The sequence below is a fragment of the Kwoniella shivajii genome, chromosome 2 (assembly GCF_035658355.1).
Source record: "Kwoniella shivajii chromosome 2, complete sequence".
Lineage (NCBI taxonomy): Eukaryota > Fungi > Basidiomycota > Tremellomycetes > Tremellales > Cryptococcaceae > Kwoniella > Kwoniella shivajii.
The window spans coordinates 353,159-368,881 of NC_085909.1; the positions used below are offsets into that span (position 1 = coordinate 353,159).

The 15,723-nt window shown below is 42.5% G+C and overlaps 5 protein-coding genes across 5 annotated transcripts; 4 read left to right on the forward strand and 1 right to left on the reverse strand.

The window, feature by feature from the left end:
• Positions 1-1,269: 1,269 nt before the first annotated feature.
• IL334_001505 (uncharacterized protein) lies at positions 1,270-4,981 on the forward strand (the record flags this gene model as incomplete). Its single annotated transcript, XM_062933262.1, has 16 exons — positions 1,270-1,430; positions 1,509-1,549; positions 1,667-1,730; positions 1,799-1,823; positions 1,875-2,443; positions 2,499-2,644; positions 2,711-2,901; positions 2,951-3,034; positions 3,098-3,132; positions 3,186-3,262; positions 3,313-3,326; positions 3,378-3,416; positions 3,475-3,538; positions 3,593-3,675; positions 3,734-3,987; positions 4,045-4,981. The coding sequence occupies 16 exons, from the start codon at positions 1,270-1,272 to the stop codon at positions 4,979-4,981; spliced, it is 2,784 nt and encodes a 927-aa protein (XP_062789313.1).
• A 961-nt stretch (positions 4,982-5,942) lies between these two features.
• On the forward strand, positions 5,943-7,266 carry IL334_001506 (uncharacterized protein; the record flags this gene model as incomplete). The annotated part of the gene is made up of 5 exons (XM_062933263.1): positions 5,943-6,081; positions 6,201-6,279; positions 6,361-6,466; positions 6,548-6,958; positions 7,156-7,266. 5 exons carry the CDS (start codon positions 5,943-5,945, stop codon positions 7,264-7,266), a joined length of 846 nt encoding a protein of 281 aa, XP_062789314.1.
• Positions 7,267-7,597: 331 nt separating this feature from the next.
• Positions 7,598-10,478, reverse strand: IL334_001507 (uncharacterized protein; the record flags this gene model as incomplete). Its single annotated transcript, XM_062933264.1, has 8 exons — positions 7,598-7,672; positions 7,735-9,285; positions 9,368-9,460; positions 9,514-9,679; positions 9,743-9,852; positions 9,935-10,045; positions 10,119-10,232; positions 10,317-10,478. 8 exons carry the CDS (start codon positions 10,476-10,478, stop codon positions 7,598-7,600), a joined length of 2,382 nt encoding a protein of 793 aa, XP_062789315.1.
• Positions 10,479-11,126: 648 nt separating this feature from the next.
• On the forward strand, positions 11,127-11,703 carry IL334_001508 (uncharacterized protein; the record flags this gene model as incomplete). Its single annotated transcript, XM_062933265.1, has 2 exons — positions 11,127-11,528; positions 11,647-11,703. 2 exons carry the CDS (start codon positions 11,127-11,129, stop codon positions 11,701-11,703), a joined length of 459 nt encoding a protein of 152 aa, XP_062789316.1.
• A 1,030-nt stretch (positions 11,704-12,733) lies between these two features.
• Positions 12,734-15,627, forward strand: IL334_001509 (uncharacterized protein; the record flags this gene model as incomplete). The annotated part of the gene is made up of 17 exons (XM_062933266.1): positions 12,734-12,793; positions 12,864-12,891; positions 12,945-12,980; positions 13,042-13,098; positions 13,160-13,367; positions 13,430-13,545; positions 13,600-13,682; positions 13,778-13,999; positions 14,064-14,078; positions 14,142-14,179; positions 14,252-14,328; positions 14,406-14,494; positions 14,561-14,693; positions 14,819-14,861; positions 14,974-15,074; positions 15,153-15,199; positions 15,364-15,627. The coding sequence occupies 17 exons, from the start codon at positions 12,734-12,736 to the stop codon at positions 15,625-15,627; spliced, it is 1,617 nt and encodes a 538-aa protein (XP_062789317.1).
• Positions 15,628-15,723: the final 96 nt, after the last annotated feature.

Sequence of the window (15,723 nt, forward strand, 5' to 3'; positions counted from 1 at the left end):
TGCAGACGAGAGCAACATCATGGATATTCTACACTCGGCATCGAAGCTACAAAGCAGCGAGGATAACAAATGAGAAATAGTAGCCTTCCTGAACACAGTGCATATGGAGAAACTTCGGGTCATCTAAAACAGCATCGAAGCATGATTTCATCACGAGTTCAAAGGAGTGGGGAAGAAGGGATATTATCTTCTGCCAGATGGCATTTCTTGATGTGCTCAGCTAGCTACGTTCGTCGCCAAATTGACTACCACTATGTGCAATGATAGGGCTGAATGATAAGTGTACAGTACGAGTACGTGTACGAGTCGTCATCCCAAATGATAGTCCCATTTTAATTAATTATTGGATCGCTTACAAAATATCAAAATCTTGGTATCTCGTTATATCGTTATCTTCTGAAGAATGATAAGGGAAGATGTGATTCTGACCTATAGGAATTTGCCTTTTTTGTCTCGTTTTCCCTCCACCTTTGTACCTTTTCTCTTCATACTCGTTTTTCCATATGGTCCGTCCGAAGATCAGAACAACGGTCTCCATGGCTTCATGTTTGGAGTCGACCATCTTCGATTAATCAACAAAGACAGGAGAACCCTTTGTTGTATATCTTAGCTCAGTCAGAGTAAGAACGGAGCATAATAAGAGAAAAAGTTGATTGTGTGTTGTGTGGTCTAAACCAGTTGACCACCCTCTTTTATCTATAATAACATCATCTATCGGACAATCGCCGGTAACAGCCGCCCCTACATCATTAACAATAACAAATTGAGATCAACAATCAGTCGTCTCGTCTGAAGCACTTCATCATCATCATCAAAATCGAGGGTACAGTCGAGAAGTAAGGGATTGACAAAAGGTGTGCATCACGAGGAGCAAACAGTAGAACCAGAAAACAAAGAAACTAGTGGGATTCTGGAAGGAAGAGTACATTCTTGATCATTGCCCAATATCTTGTAAGTCTCATCACAATTTCGATTGCTATCGGTTTTGTCATATTCTTACACATGGTGTAAGCATGATCACACACCTCATCATTGTCAACTGTATCGCCGAAGGACCACGCATTTGATTATCCTTTGATGACCTGTGTATAGGCTGATTCCATCATAATTTCGATCAGCAATCAAGGAAGACACCTTGGCAATCATTCATCTATCACTCAACCTCTCCCTAATAGAAGACTACTCATTCAGTACTGCGCGGTATATCTTACACGCATATAATCCGATTCAGTCTCGAGCTTTACATCGACAATCTACCTCATTATGGTGATGAACGAGACGATGAGACCACCTCCATTACCTCTACCCAAACCCATCAACAACGAAGGAAGTAGTAAAACCCCCGCTGGAGTTGTGAAGCAGGTGAATGGAGCCAAGCTAGACAAAGAGAAAACTGGAAGACAGAGTTTCAGCTGCGCAGAATGTAGAAGGTGAGTGCATTCAAACAGCCGCAAATATGACTTGTCCTCGTCCTCGCTAGCCCGTGTTGCTGACGTCTTGACCTGCAGACTCAAGCTGAAATGCTCAAGAGAGTGGCCCTGTACTTCCTGTAGGTGTCCTCCTTCTCTCCCTCTGTCCCCCACTCTCTCCTTTCAACTCAGAAGAAAACCACCAGGATGTGAAGAATGATCCAGCGTTTTAAGTACTCACACTGGATATCATACAGGTGAGAAACGAGGCTGTGCTCAGATTTGTCCAAATGGAGAGATGCGTACTGGAAAAGGCAAAAGGTGCGGATTACATTTCACTTTGGGCACAAGTGCTGTGAGATTGGTAAAGCTGACTTTCTTGACTGTAGATTAATTCTGGCCGACACTGCAGAAGTATGTAGCTCCTTGATTGAATTGCCACATCTTAATTAACTATGACTGTAGCTTCATCAACGTATATCAATACTCGAAGTTGCTCTTGCTCAAGCACATGCTAAAAGCAGTTCCACGCCTCACCCTCTTCTTGAATCTCCATATCTGTTTTCACCGCGCGAGAACAACGGTAGACCATATCCTCGACCATCCATAAAAGAGGAAGTGAGACTTCCTGCTGGAGAAGACGATCTTGTACAGGGAGCATTTGGCACTCTGACTATCGGAGAGGAGGGACAAGCAAAATTCGTGGGGAGTTTCGCAGGTAGCGAGTATCTGAGGGAAGGTGAAGAATCGGATGGAGAAGGAAGTCCCATCGCTACCTCCAACGTACAGCTTCGAGGATCGACCAACACCCATGGTCCACCTCTTGTAACGCCCCCTGCCACCGCTGCGGGTGAGTGGAATCAAGGTCATCAAACCCAAAATGCTTATCAGAACGACGGATTGGGACTATACGCTTCCCTTTTCGCGGGTGGAGATATACAGTCCGATTTAGAAAAGCTGCGCGCAGAGTTGCCAGATTATGATCTGGAAGGAAGAAGTTTGGTGGAGAGTTATTGGGAGAATGTCAATTGGCAGTGAGCTTACCCCTTTTATCGTTGATGTGCTAGCGACTGATTGACTTCTCCTTAGATACCAACCTATACCTCGAGCTATGTTCGAGAATGATCACGTTATGAACGCCTATGACACAGAAGCATCGCCGAACGCTCATAAGATAGCGTGTGTATTCCTTGTCATGGCTTTAGGGGCAATGTTCGATTTGAATAGACCACCTTGTAAGTCCTAATCGATCTCGTGGTAGCATAATAGTATTCCGTGCACATATACTAATTTTATTCTAGTCCATCATCGAGGGGAACAGCTTTTCCGTATTGGAAGGACGTGTATCAGCATAGTCGGTCTGGAGAACTCCAGCCCAGCAACTGTCCAAGCTTTACATCTTATGGGGACGTATATCCTAAACGATAAACGTGGCAATGGCGCCGAAGTCTTCTGGCCTATACTTGGAACCGCAGTCAAAGTAGCACAGAGTGTAAGCTACTTCCTGTCCCTCAGCTCGCTTATTGCTGACTTCGTTTTAGCTTGGACTTCATAGAGATGGATCACACTTTGGTCTTTCGCCGTATGAGATTGAGGAGAGACGTCAAGTCTGGTGGGAGGTAGTGGTAAGTTTGGACCGAATAGAAAATATGACCTTTCACTCATGATGTTAATGCTGTCTCCCGCAGACGTATGATAGGTTACAGGCCCTCTGTTTTGGACGGTGAGTGGTCAACTATCAGAAGTTGAATTATAGCTGACTCTGTATGTTTACAGACCATGTGCTACAAGTGACAAATATGCGGACACTAAGATACCGGAGAACACGGAGCTAATAGGTGATGAGAGTGGTTGTAAGTAACGCGCAACGTAGACGAGTCAATATGCTGACGTGTGTAACCAGTTCATCGTGCTAAAGTATGCCGCTTCCGAATAATGTGGATGATATGGCTGACGATTATCCCTTAGTACACTCTGATCACGATGATGGAACGAGTGATAGATGTGGTAAGTGACACCACCATCATTGGCGGTGGAGATTGCGCTAACCGCACATATCATACAGCAAGCACAAGCAAACGCGGTGTCATACAGCGCAGTCATGCAGCTTGACTCTGAGCTGAGGGAGTGTAAGTTGAAGGATCCAATCGCTGCAGAATCTTCTCGCTTATAACGGAGTGTAGTCAAGAAGAATCTTCCTGAACACCTCCTACCCAATGTCGCTATACAAGATTTGCCGTTAGATCGCAGTGTTGAACCTCATCTCGTAAGTGCGAAAGCTTCCCCTCGGAAACTCAGTCTGAGCTAAACACCTGTCACTGAAGGTTATACATCGCCTGGGTATTCGATTACAAGTCGCACAGATGCGCTTGCTCCTCAATCGCCCCCTTTTCGCTCGAGCTCTCAAAGATAATCCAGAAGATCCTTCTCGATGGAAACTTGGTCCTAGCTTCATTGCTCTATTCGAGAGCGCTCAAGAGATAGTCCAGCTAGTCAAGACTTTGGTGATCTATCACCCGTCCTTAGTGGCGAGATGGTGGTTCTTCTGGTTTCATGCATTTTCCAGCGCTGTCTGTCTGTGAGTGGTGCTTGTGCAACTGCCAGACATAGTAAGGATGACTGACATAGATGACAGATCGGCAATTGTCATCCGTGCTCCGACATGCGCCTTTGCTAGTCCATCTTTCCATGGCATGTCCATTGTATGTGACATCTCTGCAGCTGCTCGCGAAGGTTGTCGAGCAAAGAAAGGTCTCCCAATACTACTTCGACTGCGTAAACGCGCCCATGAAGCTCTAGTAGCAGCAACCAAGTCGAAGGATAAAGATACAACCGAAGCTTCCGGTGAGGAAGATGATCTCAGTCACTTGGTTGGTTCAGCCAAATTGAGAAGAGTTCAAGCTCCTTTGCATAAGCGGACAATATCGAGTCCAGGAACCGGTACTCAAGGTCTTGTTGGGGAAACCACTCCTTCACCTCAATCGAATACATCAGTGGCTACTTCTGCGACATTAGCTGAACCGGGTATATACGATGGAATCGTACCTCCTTTCCCTAGTGATATGAACGTGACATCGTACTCGCTGAACCAACAATCACTTCAGACGCCCGCTACTTGGATATCCGATGATTCGATGAACCAATATATCAATTCAAGTGTTAGTCCTCCAATCGCAATGTCAAGTTTTCAATCTGTAAACGCAAATATAAGTGGGACTACTTCTCAGAACCCATATAACCAAGGACAAAACCAGTCTCCAACTATGGTGTACCTGAATCAACACGGTTACAATGGAAATGGTGGAAATGAACCAAGATCAGATTTCGTGGATATGGATATGTCAATGGCATTGGGAATGGGATTGGGCGTTCCATTGAATAACGGTGCAGGGACGAACATAGATAATGGAAGGTCTGACCAGAATCAAAGTTTCTCTGGAGCAGGAGTATATCATAACGACAATGACTCGAATGGAAATTTGCAAAATAATGGGAATATAATGTTTAATCCCGAGGGTGAGATGTTTGGATTTAATTTTGAAGAATTTGTCAATCAGATGGGAGGCGGTTAACCGTTTAAAAACGAATGGATGACTATATATTAGACGGACACTAGGGCGGGGAACTGTTGGATATAGTGCCAGGTCGCGATGTAGTATGAGGTTTAGATTGGTGTGTACAGGTCACTAGGTCATCACGGAAGGAGGGAATTTATACTTTACTCACTTTGTGGCATGCTTTCACCCATTCTTGCAAGTTTCATCCCAATTTGGTTGGTTCATGGTTTTTCAGTTGGCTCAATACGTTTGTAGCTATATAGTATTCCTCTTCAGGTCCTGTCTGAGAATCTTGTATCGATGGTCTAACTATATTCCATGTAAACAACATCAACGGTAGATCTACTGGTTAACCTCCACTTTGCTTCTACAATTCAATGATATCTATGTTTGAACCACCCACTTTAAATTGAGAGTGTTCTTTCGTCACGACCACCAATCCCTCTCTCGTGAGGTCGAAATTGTTGAATTTCGACATCTTTCTTGTCATTCTTTTCTTTTTTCTTTGAATCAAATTGTATATGATCCCTAATTATTGTAGCTTTTTAGGCCTCATAATTCCTAGCCAGTGAAGCCCTACATGAGGATCTAGACTTAGTCTATTGACATACAGACAGGATTGTCTAGCCGAGCATTTCCATAAGTGGTGTAAACCGGCCTGAATCTTGCCTATATCTTTTTATACTGTATTTACTTGTTATGCATTCCATCGTTTCGTGAAGTTGTGCCTTTTGGGATGGGACTGTTTGATATGTTGCATTGAGAAAGACGAAATACGTTTTGGTACGATTGCTTGAGATTGACTCGCATGCTGAATTTGAAAAATTACAAACTCACGGTTGATCGATAACAACCGATTATCTTTGCTGCATCATCCATCTTATTCAACACCACGTATTCTTTCCTTCTCCATTTATAAGGCCTCAAGCCAATCGGCCATCTCAACGTACATCCCTTGATTACATCTATCATCAGTATGGCAACAGCTTTCGATAGAAGACGAATCCCAGGACCTGAAATATCAATACCACCGATATACGAACCGTTATCAAATGAAAATGAAGCTGGACCATCGAAAAGATCAGGGAGGAGTAATGATGAAGCTAGACCGATCTGTACGTATTTTCCTCTATCCTACAGCAGAATTCACGAGCAGCCATCGTTATTACCGACGAGAGATGCTGAATGCTTGAACTATGAAAGCTGACTCGAATCTCACTGTATTTGTTCGTAGTCCTCAAAACAGGTTTGATATCGCAAGCCAATGGAAGTGGTTATATTGAATCGGGAGGTGTCAAAATCGCTTGTTCAGTGTGAGTCATTATTGATGGAATCTTTCAAGTAGGTAGGGAGGGAAGGTCAAGAAGCTAACAGGTGATGGAATTATCTGATAGTTATGGACCTCGACCTAAAGCACCACCTTATACACCTCAAGGAACATTAAACCTTGAAATCAAATTCGCTCCTTTCGCTTCTAATCCTCGTAGAGCTCCACTACGAGTAAGTGCATCCACTCTTTCCCCTCCATTTCCCCATTCAAATAATCCAGCAAGAGCTTATCGAAATGTTCTACTTTGATAGGATACCGAACCATTACCTTTATCTCACCTTTTAACTCAATCACTGTTACCTACCATCCAACTTCATCTATTACCGAAATCATCGATTGATGTTTTCTTGGTGGTACTTGAATCTGATACGACCACAAATGTGCTTTCGGCAGGATTGACTGTAGCTTCAGCTGCAATAGCAGATGCAGGCATTGAAATGTACGCTTTAGGTACTTCCGCTGTTATCTCTTCTACTTGTTCTGACACATCGCCTGGAGACGGCACTGGAAGCGGAAATGGAGAATCGATATTGGTGTTAGATCCTGAAGAAGAGGAAGAAAGAAACTCGACCGGAAAAGTACTAGTTGGAAGTATGCCTGCTTTGGGGAAAGTCACTAGTATCTGGTTCGAAGGTGAGAATGGTATTGATGAGGTTTCGGAGGTAAGTTTATTGATTCTACCTGGTGAAGAGGGCATAAATTCCTTTGAGAGTTCGCGTTCATTGCCTTGTTCGTCTGTGGTCCTCCCTCCTGCCCTTCTTCTCCACATCACTCCATCTGTGCTGGCTGTTTTTTCGAGGCCCTGATAACTTAAATTGTCCTTGATCATAAACCCGCTGACTGGTCTGCTTGAATGCAGATGATCGAAAAAGCCATAGCAGCATCGAGAGACACTCACACAATTCTTGCGCAAGCGTTATTGGAAGGAGCAGAAGAAAGAGGAATTGGTGGAGACGAGGAAGTAGCATAGGGGCATAGGGATCAGGTCAAACAATCTGTGATCTTGCCAGATACGAGTAAGAATACCATAAGAGCCAATCACAGTGACATGGTATTTCATTGGTTCTGCAGGAGACACTCATAACTTTGGAACTCTCCTTCCATGATACACACCTTTTATCAATACTTCTGTAGTCCGGGAAGATCATTAATGCATTAAACGATTATCAGAAGAGAAAACCTATGACATGATTAATACTGAATTACATTTCTATCATCACATCGTATCGTCACGCAAGGTGGGAGAAGACCATCAATATTGACAAACTATTTGAGCGCTGCTCTGATGCGAAAGTCAAAGGCTAATCTTTATGAAATTTGTGCCAATATACACCTGCTGCTACTAGTACTACCAGCACAGTGAATACCGGGACGGGCTACATATAAAGATAAGAATCAGCACCGATTCGCACCAACCTGAAATCTTCCATGCACTTACCCGTATAGCTTGTGCTTGAGACTCATTACTTTTCCCTTTCATAGTACCATTACCATTCTTCGATTTGACAACATCTGTCTCATCGCCATCTTTCAATGTTGATACACTTTCTCTTCCTGATTCCGATGAATTCTCTTTTTCTTTCTCGTCAACTTTTATCGTTCTAGCTAAACCTGATCTCTGGAAGTTTTGTTCACGTTTTTTGGAGTTTCCCCTTCGTCCCTTATTCTTCGACCTTCCTGATCCTGTGCCATGACCGTTGATGGTAGGGATGGGAGAAGGGTTATCAATGACGTTCGCTGACGTTCCTTTCGGTGTGGAAGAACCGTTATTATTGTCTAACGGTAGAGCATTATCGTTTTCAGAAACAGCTTGTAATGCTCTGACAGCTAATAGAGCTTTAGAACTTGATTTCCTACGTTGTTTCGATTTCCTGCTAGGAGATACTGGTATCTTTGACGGCGGGTTACTGGATCTAGAAGTACCATCTTCCCATCCGTCCAACGATAAAACTTCATTCGGTTGTCCTTCTACATTCTCATGATCATCTTCCTCCTCCTCCAACTCATCTTCACTTAGACTTTCATTCAACTCTCTTTCTTCCTCTTCTTCATGTGCTCTTCTACTTGCTTCTTCCCATTCTCGTACTACACCTCTTAGACGTTCCCTCTCTGCGTCCCAAGATTCGCGTTCTTTCTTCCAACCTTCTTCGAATTTCACCCTCCAGTTTTCCCATTTTAGTTCCGCTTTCTCCACTTCTTCCGCTACCTTAGATGCTATACCGGTTTCCAAAGCTCCAACTCTTTCCGTGAGAAGTTTGACGGCTGACATTGCTTCTGAATGCTGTGATTGCAGAGTTTGTGAAAGTTGAACCGCTTCTGATATTTCCGCTGAAAGAGCGGTGATTCTCCCTACCAATTCAGCATTCTGCTGAATGATTTCACTTTCACGAGACGTTGTTCCATTAGGTTGGGATATAGAATGACTTGAACCGGAAGAGTCCTTTTCATCATCAAACCCTATATCTCCGTTTAGGTTGGTCGGTTCCGGTGTCTTGGGTCTATCCGTTCCTCTATCTCTTCTAATATCAGGAGCTTCTCTTTCAGCTCTACGTCGATCCCTTACTCTCTGTTCAGAGTCTTCATTATCCATCATGGTCATAACACTTCTAGCGTCGTCGTCGTCATCATCTTCATCATCATCATCCTCATGTCCTTTTCTTCGGCTCATACGTCTTCCTCTCATTGACCCGCTTATACCTCCGCTTGTAAGCAATAAATCCATTTCCCTTTTGGATTCTTCCATCTGTTCTCTCATTGTCGTTATCTCATTCCTGATACTTCCATGTTCTTTCAGCTCTCCCTCCAATAAACGTATTTTTTCAAGTTGAGATCCAAGCGATGTTTGGGTCTCAGTCAGTTGATTTTGAAGAGCTATGAATGCAGCTGCTTGTTGACCATGTGGTCCAGCCAGTGCAGCTTGTGCTTCTGCTGACGCCGATCGGAATTGAGGTGGAATGAATTGCGCGGCTGAACCGTTCTGTGCTGGTGGCTACGAGTGCATATCATTGTCAGCATCGCCTTGACTCTCCGTTCATCATCTGGAAGCTTGAACGTTATCTGAAAGCACTCACCAATCCTCCACCCAATGTGTCCTGTATATCCGTGAATGCCGTTGCCAGATTCTGCAGTTCCGCTCCTGTCTCTTTGCTAGCTCTTAATTCATTCTATATAAACACTTAGCTCAATCCGACAGTTCAATCTAGACTTGAAACCTTACCTGTAGTTTGGTAAGTACATGATCGAAACTTAGACCGCCAGATTTACCTCCACTACTCATTACAGATGGACCCATTTGTGCTAGTTGATTATTTGGATAACCAGTTGAATTAGTTGGCATTCGTTTGGCTCCACGACCATCTTGGTTCTGGTAGTTGACCAACTCGCTATCAAGTCAAGAAAGCATTAGTATACATTTTGATGTACATCGTCGTCAAGTCATCACTCACCGTGCACTTAAAGCTGCATCTTCTGGACCGAATACGCAGTAAACTTTTGCGGCCACTTTGTGATGTACAATTGTCCTATTATCTTCGCTGACTATATCTATACCAAATTCCTGTCGTATTGAAGCAACGTCAGTCCGCATGTTCAGCAAACACGGAGCTTATCCTGGAATTGAGACGGTAAAAGGCACTCACCACTTGATCCTCGTTCTTCAACTCAAAAGGTTCACTTTCTACACTTTCAGGACTCAGACGTTCTCCATTAATGAAAGTACCATTTGACGACCTAACATCTTTGATATACATCTACAAATGATAGCGAGTCATGTCAGCAGATACACGATTAACCCATCATTTCAATTAACCGTCATGACCTTACCTTTCCATTTTGTTCCCAAATTTCAGCATGTAATCTGGATAATACTTTACTATCAAAGTATGCATTACGTTCACCCGGTACAGTTTTGGTATTTGTCTGACGTCCAATTTTGATCTAGTAATTCACAAATTTGTTTATCAATTATACAGCTTTGCCTTGAATTTTTGCCCTATAAATGGCAATTGGAATGAAACTTACCCTTTGTCCTTCCGGTAGATGGATCATCTTCATCACAAATGTGTCTTGAAGTGGCCAAAGATGTAGACTGGGGAATGGTCCTCCCCATGGTAAATTACCATTTGCCTGCCCTTGTCCACCTTGATTCTGATTCAAGTAGGATTGTGAGGGGTGTTGCAACATGTTGTATAAGTTTTTGGTGATATGTGTAAGAGAAGAAGCTATTTATGATGTACCTGTAGCGATGTATACGAATAGATTTTTCGTGAGAATGGTCAAACGTGAATGTAGTGTCAGGTTTATCGGACCACTTCCAGGCGGATAGTCGTTTTGAGAGCGTCTCTACACTCGATCCAGATCAGACACTCCCAGGCTTCCTTTCTACCGGTGTTCCACAGTTAACTTGTACCTTGTTTTTGAGCTGTCTCCTGTTCCGGTCTATATGTTACGCGCCGACAGAAAGGGAAGAGAGAGAGAGCGCGAGATTTTTGTATTGAAGCCTGTTCTCATGTATGTATTTCTTGATGGATTTATGGTCGTATATCAATCAAATCATCAGGAATGGGATTATCTGAATAGCTCGCTCGAGTGTAAGTGAGTTTGAGTTAGTGAGTGACGTGCATCTACATTCTAAGGGGAGAGGTCAGATCATTTAATTTAGTGACCCATTTAATGAAACATGCCGCCGTTTCATTTCTCTCTGATCTTTCTTGTTCTTCGTCATGTTATCCGACTTTTTCCAACTTCCATCGCATCTTTTTGTCTTAAATTCCCATTACTCATATCCGCATTACCAACACTCTACACATACTTATCTGAAAACTTGTAAAAATGGTCGTTGTCGTTGAAGAAGTACAAGACGAATCTGCTCCCGAAGTCAACATCAATTTGGCTGAAGGTGAAAACGAATCAGATTACGAAACAGATTCAGATTCTTCTTCTACATTCTCCGGTGATGAAGATGATTTTAACCCCAAGGACGAAACTGTCTATGAGCGAATTGCAGCTTTAAAAGATATCGTCCCACCTCAGACTAGATCATCTTTATATAGTAAATACAAGACTGCAACAAGTTGGGCATTCTGGTCTGTTCAAAGTACTGGTACTTTAGCCTGGTGGATTTCAACTTCTGCTTTATTAGTTGGTTTGCCTTTGGCTTTAGCAATCGAGGATGAAACTAGAGTAGTTCAACAAGAAAGAGAAATGCAAATGCAAAGTCAAGGTCAACAACAAGTGAGTAATGCTTTTGTTCTTACATGGACTTGATACGCTCAATTTCCAATGAAAATGTAAACCAGTCAAACAAGGTGTAATATACGGGCTACTGACTGTTTTTTTATCGCTTACGTAGCTTCTTGGTGGTCCTCAACAAGCTCAACCTCAAGGTGTCCTTCCTCCCGGATTCTAGTCCATAAACATTCTCAAAATAGAAATCGGTCAGATGATTACAGGTGATATTGAAGAGATGGGAGAGCGGGCTCAGAATTATAAGAGGAAGGATAGGAATGTACGATAGACCTGGTCGAAGGCGGATCAAACCAAATAACCCAAACTTAATTCTTGCTTAGTGTCATAGTGGAATCACTATCAATTAAGTAAGATAGTATATCATCAAAGTACATTGGAAGACCTCATTGAAATACAGCGATAATATATATGTATCTCTTTCACTCCTCCCACACAGGTAGAGTTTGAAGTGTCCGATGACAACTCCCACGTGGGACGTCCATGGTACGTGCCACATGACGGCGAAAGTCGTTTTAACCCCGAACGAAACAGCATATGCTTCTCACGTGGATGTGCTTTTTCGGCTTGTATTTCGGCATGTTCAAATCCCGATCCGGAATCGTGAAAAGGTTAAAATCGGTTTCCCGAAAGGTTAAACCCCAATATTGAGAGTTGATCGAACGAAATATTGCATGAATGACGGTAGATGTGTAAACGACCCAACTGAAGAGGTCTATTTTAAGAAATAACTTGATATTTTCAGTATTGTTCTTCCAGGATTAATCAAGATACCTGAAGTTAGACTGTATTTACATCCTTGAGTTGCCGGTATATTGTGTTTACTTCGCTGCTTTACCAAATAAGACAGCTCGAGGACAATGGAAAGGGTTCTTGAGTCCCCTTTCTTGTCCTTGGGGCTCTATCGCCCAACGCTGCGAGAATGAGGGGTAGAACTGTCGTTGACGTTAATGGTAGGATCATTCATGGTATTGCACGGTACTTGGCGGTTCATCTCGGATGTGATGTCAACTCCAGAGCATCGTGAGAAGGAGTTAAAATAGATCAAACAGGATTGCTCATCTTCACTGGATTTTACGAGTACAAGTCGAATTATTCCTAACTACAATATCACTAGTTAAGCTTATTCGATATCGAGGATTACATTTTTACTTCACTAACATCAAGAATATCGCATTCTCATATCTGTCAAGATGCCATATCTCGGAATAAGAGGAAATAAGTTACCTGTGGCGATATCGCTGACTGCAGGTGTAAGTAACAATTACTGTGTGGTATTCTACTCATGAGTATAGACATGACTGACCAGTTGATCTTTTGTAGATGGGCTGGATCCTGTTTGGTCTTGACGGTAAGTATTCTTGTCGACTTTGTGAAATCTCGAAGACTGATTAGATTGTGTAGATGCCATTTTGGGAGCTGTCATTACTACCACAGCGTGTGAGTAGGATATTCTCTCATTGGCCACAGAATGTTATGACTCTGATACTGGATTTTGTAGTTGAAAGAGAGTTCAGTCTCAGTACTTCAATGCAAGGAACCGTTACCAGTTTATTCGGTAAGTAGACCTCATGTTTGATGGATCGACAGTTCGTTTTACCTGATATTGGATGTTGTAGAACTCGGTTGTTTCGCTGGTGCTTTAATCGTATCTTTGTTCGGAGAGAAATTCTCTAGAAGATCGTTATTGTTCATTTATACTATACCTATGGTTATTGGATCCGCGATTCAAATAGCAGCGCAAAATACTGCCATGTTAATTGTTGGTCGAATAATCGCTGGCGTAGGTTTGGGTGGTATCACATCGACTTTACCAAGTTGGCAAAAGTGAGTTATCCCGATGCTATAACATTTAGCGAAAACAGGTTGAATAAATGATACCTGAATAGTGAAACTTCTCCACCGGAGTTAAGAGGAACTGTCATTTGTACTTCGTTAAGTTTCCTCATCATTGGTCAATTGATAGCTTATTGGGCTGGATATGGATTACTTCAACAATACCCAAGTCAGTAAAAGTCACTTCCTACTTAGTATAGAATCATTCTGATATTGAGTGTAGCTCAAAATATCACGTGGAGATTGTTATTTGCGCTTCAAACTATAAGTGTATCGATCATGGCTTTAATGGTAATATTCATGCCTGTAAGTAATTAGTCATCGTGTATTTCTACACACCCATCGGCTTCCGTTTCAAAAGAGATCGAAAGCTGATAGTGGAGTTCGCTTTTGGTTCCTAGGAATCACCTAGGTGGCTCATTGCTCATGGCAAATACGATCAAGCTCGATCTGTCGTCGGCTGTTTACTTGATAGACCGGAAGATCACGAACTAGTCAATGAACAAATGGAAGATATGACCAGGGCAATCACCTTTGAACAGGAACATGGCGCTACTTGGGCTGATCTACTCAGCTTCAAGAAAGGGGATCAAGGTTCGAGGGAAAAGAGAAGAGTCTTTACCGTAAGTTCTTTCACTAACACGTACTGACAGAATCTGATGATTTTCGTGTCAATATGTATATCAGGCTTGTTGCATTCAAGTAAGTCATGAATGCCACTTTTCCGGTAGAATTACTGCTAATGACGATCTTCGGCTGGAACAGCTCGCACAACCGTTTTCAGGCTCTACACCTGTATCTTTGTGAGTTGAATAATAATCATGAGGGAATAATTTGTTCTTCCAGCAGGCTGATCGACTTTTTGGCGTTATTAGCTTTTTGACTAGTATCTTCGAGGGGCCCGTTGGACTTTCAGAGCATGTCTCAACTTTATTATCAGGCTTCTTACAAGGTCAGTGCGCGACAAAGTATCAACGCCAAGTTTTCCAAAAGAAAATTTAAGCTGAACTGTTCACGACAAAATCGTAGTTTGGTTCCTGGTAGCAAGTTTCGGTACTTGGTTCTTGATAGAAAGAGCTGGAAGAAGGAAATGTTTCATTGTCAATGCAATCGCTATGGTAGGTACACTCTTCCAGTTGTGATGATAAGCCAATATTGACGTGCACATTTCTCTTTTGATTTAGGGAATTACAATGGTTGTTCTGGCTGTCATGGTGAAATTGGACACAAAACCATCTGGATACGTCGCAACCGTCTGCTTGTTCCTCTATCAAAGCTTTTACACTTGGGGATGGATGGCTGGTGTATGGTGTTACAGTAAGTCAGCACGCATATCATTTACACGGAGAGTCTCCAAAGAGGTGAAAAGGAGGGCGAGGGGGGAAATTGTTTGTGGAAAGCTGGAAGGTCGAATACTGATACCTTACTATTTTTGTGTATAGGTAATGAGATTTTATCCACTACATACAGATCCAAAGGGGCTGGGTGAGTACTTTTCCCTTCCATTTCTTGTTTCCGTAGGCATGGAAGAAAAGAAGGGGGTCTTGACTTGTCTTGAGGGAGAATCTGACAAAGTCCCACTTCAAATATTATCTAGTCTCTGTGTTGCCCTTCAATGGTTATTCGATTTCGTCATTCTACAAGTAACTCCTATTGGTATTTCCCAAATTGGTTGGGGTATGTTCTTGGTCTTTGCAGGTGAGTAAAAAAAGCGCTTGCTGAAATAGATTCTTTCCGGCTAATAACTCTGGTCTTCCTCCTTTTCCTTTTATACAGTATTCAATTTCTCTTATGCGCCATTGGTATATTTATTCTGTCCCGAAGTGAGTTATTCTCCATTACATACCATACGACTCTTTCCGGTCTACCACAAAGTACTTCTCTGGGTCGATGATCATATCATCCATTCCTTCGTCTTTCCCTTCTGCCTTCAAATCTCCTAATTAATGTCTTGACCGAAAGAAAGGCGTATTGACAGTCAGTATAGACCGCTGGCGTACCGCTCGAATCCATCGATGCGATGTACCTACCCGGCTTAGATCCAGTCAAAGAGTCATTCCGAATTCGAAAACATATGAAAGAACAACAACTTGCTACTAAGGAACAAGGTATCAAAGGTAATTCTCATCAATTAGGTAGAATCTCTACTTTGATGGGTGAGAATAAACCTCAAGAAGTTAGAATTGAACGATTCGGTGAAAACCAATTTGGAAATGGAAAAAACAATAGTACTACAGCTACTATCGAATAAGCCGTGAAATACCCGTTCAATAAACCTTATGGAAAAGTATGTAATCAATCAACCAAGAAATCTTGCGATGAGCACAAAAACAACGACAAATATATG